Source organism: Penaeus chinensis, chromosome 20 (genome assembly GCF_019202785.1).
Source record: "Penaeus chinensis breed Huanghai No. 1 chromosome 20, ASM1920278v2, whole genome shotgun sequence".
Taxonomy (NCBI): Eukaryota; Metazoa; Arthropoda; class Malacostraca; order Decapoda; family Penaeidae; genus Penaeus; species Penaeus chinensis.
In genome coordinates, this window is record NC_061838.1 from 3315859 (window position 1) to 3320858 (window position 5000).

At 37.1% G+C, this 5000-nt stretch overlaps 1 protein-coding gene across 1 annotated transcript in view; it reads left to right on the top strand.

The window, feature by feature from the left end:
• The window catches only part of LOC125036081 (guanine nucleotide-binding protein subunit beta-2-like), a 41896-nt gene that overhangs the window by 2523 nt on the left and 34373 nt on the right, over window positions 1–5000 (top strand). The window contains exon 2 of the mRNA XM_047628469.1: window positions 2485–2564. Within this exon, the coding sequence (XP_047484425.1) occupies window positions 2496–2564 (69 nt within the window). The 5' untranslated portion in view covers window positions 2485–2495. The remainder of the gene's footprint in view (window positions 1–2484; window positions 2565–5000) is intronic.

Genomic DNA, 5000 nt, shown 5'->3' on the forward strand with positions numbered 1-5000 from the left:
GTGTGTGTGTGTGTGTGTGTGTGTGTGTGTGTGTGTGTGTGTGCGTGTGTGTGTGTGTACTCGGGTGTGCGTGTTCGTGTGCATGTGCAAACGTATACATAACTATCTACCTATGCGCGTTCGCCTTTTAGAGCAGCAGGAGAATCCCAGCTCGACCGCATTTGAATGGGACACCCAGACAGAACAGGGTTGCACTGCCAACCCTCACACACGCCAACTTTCTCTCTATGTGTGTGTGTATATATATACACACACACACACACACAACATATATACATATATATATGTATATACACAGATACACATACATACATACATACACACACACACACACACACACACACACACACACACATATACAGAAACATATATACAAATATATATATATATACACACACATATATATGTATATATATATACATATATATGTATATATATACATATATATATGTACATATGTATATATACATACATATGTATACATAGAGAGAGAGAAAGATATATATATGTATATATATATATATATGTATATATATATGTATATATATATATATATATATATATATATATATCTTTCTCTCTTCAATCTTCGTCGCTGCCGTAAATTAGTATTTTCCATCAGCAACTCCTTAATAGCACTTTGGCAACTTAAAAATACTCGAGTATTTCGATTAAAATTTTGAGGGAAAAAAAATCAGAAAAAATAAGTTGTATGTTGGACTGCATATTATTAAAATTTGCATGATTTACCTTGTGGTTATATCGAAAATCATACTTTCCGAGAAAGTGAGTGACTTGCAAAGTACTGTGCTTTATGAAGGCGTTTAGTGAGTTATGGCGCGCTCACAGGCGATGTGGGAAAACATGAGAGAGAGAGAGAGAGAGCGAGAGAGAGAGAGAGAGAGAGAGAGAGAGAGAGAGAGAGAGAGAGAGAGAGAGAGAGAGAGACGGGGGGGAGAGGGGGAGGGAGAGGGAAGGAGGGAGGGAGGGAGGGAGGGAGGGAGGGAGGGAGGGTGGGAGGGAGGGAGAGAGGGAGGGAGGGAGAGAGGGAGGGAGAGAGGGAGGGAGAGAGGGAGGGAGGGGGAGAGAGGGAGAGGGGGAGAGGGAGAGAGGGAGAGAGGGAGAGAGAGAGAGAGAGAGAGAGAGAGAGAGAGAGAGAGAGAGAGAGAGAGAGAGAGAGAGGGGGGGGGGGGGAGCGAGAGGGAGAGAGAGGGAGAGAGAGGGAGAGAGAGGAAGAGAGAGGGAGAGAGAGGGAGGGAGGGAGGGAGGGAGGGAGGGAGGGAGGGAGGAGGGAGGGAGGGAGGGAGAGAGGGAGGGAGGGAAGGAGAGAGAGGGAGAGAGAGAGAGAGAGAGAGAGAGAGAGAGAGAGAGAGAGAGAGAGAGAGAGAGAGAGAGAGAGAGAGAGAGAGAGAGAGAGAGAGAGAGAGAGAGAGAGAGAGAGAGAGAGAGAGAGAGAGAGAGAGAGAGAGAGAGAGAGAGAGAGAGAGAGAGAGAGAGGGGAGGGAGAGAGGGAGAGAGGGAGAGAGAGAGAGAGAGAAAGAGAATGAAAGAGAGAGAGAATGTGAAATTAATATTTAGGAACAGATGAAACCATTTTTTTTTATTATCAACAAAATGTTAAAGAGTATAGATGAATATATGAAATAAAAAGGAAGTTTGTTTTACGTAATGCAAGAATACATGTTCCGTGATATAACCATTTCAATATATATTAAAGTTAACCATAAAATTACATTAGTTTTCTGTCAATGAAATATTTAAGGGATAACTAGCCTAAATTTGGTTGCGAAATCGTCGAAATGAGCCATATATATTGATAGTAATATAATGAGTGCTATAATACTTGTGTCTTACTGTGACTCAGTCGATTATACCAGACGATAGAACTTAACCCTCTGTATCGGAAAATATTAGAATCGGATATTAAGTAAAAAAAAGGAAAAGAAAAAAGAGGGTAACAAACTAACTTAATAGCTAGTATCATTTATCTAGGCTGTAGTTACCGTCTATATTAATTTTATAAACAGAATAAAAAAAACGCCCACCAAATATTCCGAAAGATATAAAAACATATGATAAAAAATACGGCCTGCTAGTCCAAAAGCCAAATCATCTTTCTTCTTTGTGTGACAGACAGACATAACGACAATATATGTTCTCAAAGCATCGATTGCATTACTTTAGGTTTTCATTTTTTGTGAATTATGAAGAATGCGAGTGTGTTCTTTGCAGATGCTTTGTGATGGACGATGATATATTTTTGTTTCTAGTTATTTTCGTTTATTCACTTTAAAATAATATTCCTTTTCTTATTTCTAAAAAAAAATATTTAATGTCTGTAATTTTTACTTGCTTTATTCTATGACGTGTTCCTATTTCTGTTTCCATAATTTTTTTCATCCTCTTCTCCTCTACTCCCCCCCCCCCCCCCGCTCCGTTTTCTTTTTCCTAAAAATCCTAAACTAACCCTTCCTTCTTCACCAGGAAGGAGCAGGATGCCGCCCAAGGACCCCGAGGTAGAGAAGCTCAAGAAGGAGCTTCAGGATGCCATCGCCAAGGTGCAGGTAAGAACTCAAGACAATTCAAAGAACTCCTCGCGTAATAGTACACGAATTGCACAAATACACATGGATTTGCATTCACTTCGCTGTAAAAAACAAGCCTCTTTTTTTTTTGTCTCCAATTTTCACCGGATTACTTCCAGTATGAGGATTTATTTGGTATGAGTCAGCATATCAACCATAAGGACCTCGCTGTCCAGTAAAGATGATATATAACACGTATATAGGCACACGTATGTACGTGTGTGTGTATACGCGCAAAAATATTAAACGTACAAAATAATACTCCCTATTTCTAAACAAAGGGGGGAAATATATAACAATAATAATAACAATAATAAAATGAATATTGATATAATAACAAAAACAATGCTGCTAATAATAATAATGATACTACTGCCAATAAATGATAGTCCGTCACTCGCAGACTATTCCTAGCCACGAATTTGATTTAAGTCTTATCAAGTAGAAGCCACATAGGGCTTTCGGGGTCACACTAGCTTGCATTCCTTCAGTCTGGTCTATACATTCCGGAGGGGAGAGGGTGGGGCGAGGAGGATGAGGAGGAGGAGGGGGGGTGGGGGGTTGGGAAGAGGAGGGGAAATGGTGGAGGAGGAAAAGGGGAGGGGGAGGGGAAGGGGGAGGGGGAGGAGGTGGAGGAGGAGGAGGAGAAAGAAGAGGAGGAGGAGGAGGAGAAAGAAGAAGAAAAAGAAGAGAAAGAGAAGGAGAGGGTGGAAGAAGAGTATGAAGAAAAGGAAGCGTATGAGGGGGAGGAAGAAGAAAAGAAAGGAGGAAGGCAGAGGAGGAAAAGTAGAAGTGAGCGAATAGGAAGGGAGGAGAAGGAGGGGAATAAGCAAGGGGAGGGGATAGAGGGGGGAAAGGTGGAAGGGAGGGGTAAATGGGTGGCAGGGGGGGTTCGAGGCCATACAAGGTCATAGCCGTCGTAGGGGAAGCGAGAGGCTACTCAAAGTACCTTTGAAAAAGGGAGTAACATGGAATGACACACAGAGAGAGTGCGTAGCCGGCCCTTGCTTGCATTTTCACACGCAACTGTTTTGTTTTGTTTTATACACACATACATACAAATGTGTGTGCGTTTATGTGTATATATGCGTCTGTGTGTATATATATATATATATATACATATATACATTCATATATATGTGTTTGTGTGTATATATATGTATATATGAATATGCATATATATATATGTACGTATATATATGTATATATTTATATGTGTGTGTGTGTGTACATGCATATATATATATATATATATATATATATATATATATATATATATGTATATGTATGTATGCGTGTATATGTATGTGTATATAAATGTATGTGGGTATACACACACACACACAGACACTATATATATATATATATATATATATTATATATATTGTGTATACCTATATACGCGTATATATACATATATATACATATACACGTATATATATACATATACACGTGTATATATATATATATATATACATATTTATATATTTGTCTGTATGTATATATACGTGTATGTATTTATGTGTATTTATATGTATATATACATATATATTTGTATATGCATGCATATACATACGTATATGTATATATATGTATATGCATATGTATGCATATATATATATATATATATATATATATATATATATATATATATATATATATGTATGTGTGTGTGTGTGTGTGTGTGTGGGCACATATATGTATTTGGGGAATTCATGTCGAATAGGCATAGTCGTGTGTTTTCCTGTACTTCCCTTCATTGTTCTACATATATGTATATATATATATATATATATATATATCTCCATACTTATAGATGTATGTGTATATATGCATACATTATGTGTATTTATATGTATATATACATATATATAATTGTATATGTATGTATATATATTTGTATATACATATGTATGCATATATATATGTATGTGTGCTCATATATGTATATATATGTATATATATATATATATATATATATATATATATATATATATATATTATATATTGCACACCACACGCACACACACACACACACACACACACACACACACACATATATACATATCATAATCTCTTTCTGTTCTTAATAAAGTCGTGTTTCCTTTAATAACCTAACCTCTTCCTAACCTTTCGAAATTAAAAAAATAATAATTTTGAAGATTCGCAAAGGAGGAACCATTCTCCATGACTCAACAGGAAGAACTGCGCCCCATCTTAGGAAACATTGTCTATTGTGTCCATGAACAAAAACGAGGCTTTTATTCTCGTTCCATTCCTCCACTTCCCAAGTTTTCACTTATTTTTTTCATACCATTCACTAGAAATCGTGTTCATTAGAAAACCCCGTTCTTGGAGGAAGATGTTTTAGTACATGACCAATTTTGTCTATATACTCACCTAACACTCAAAACC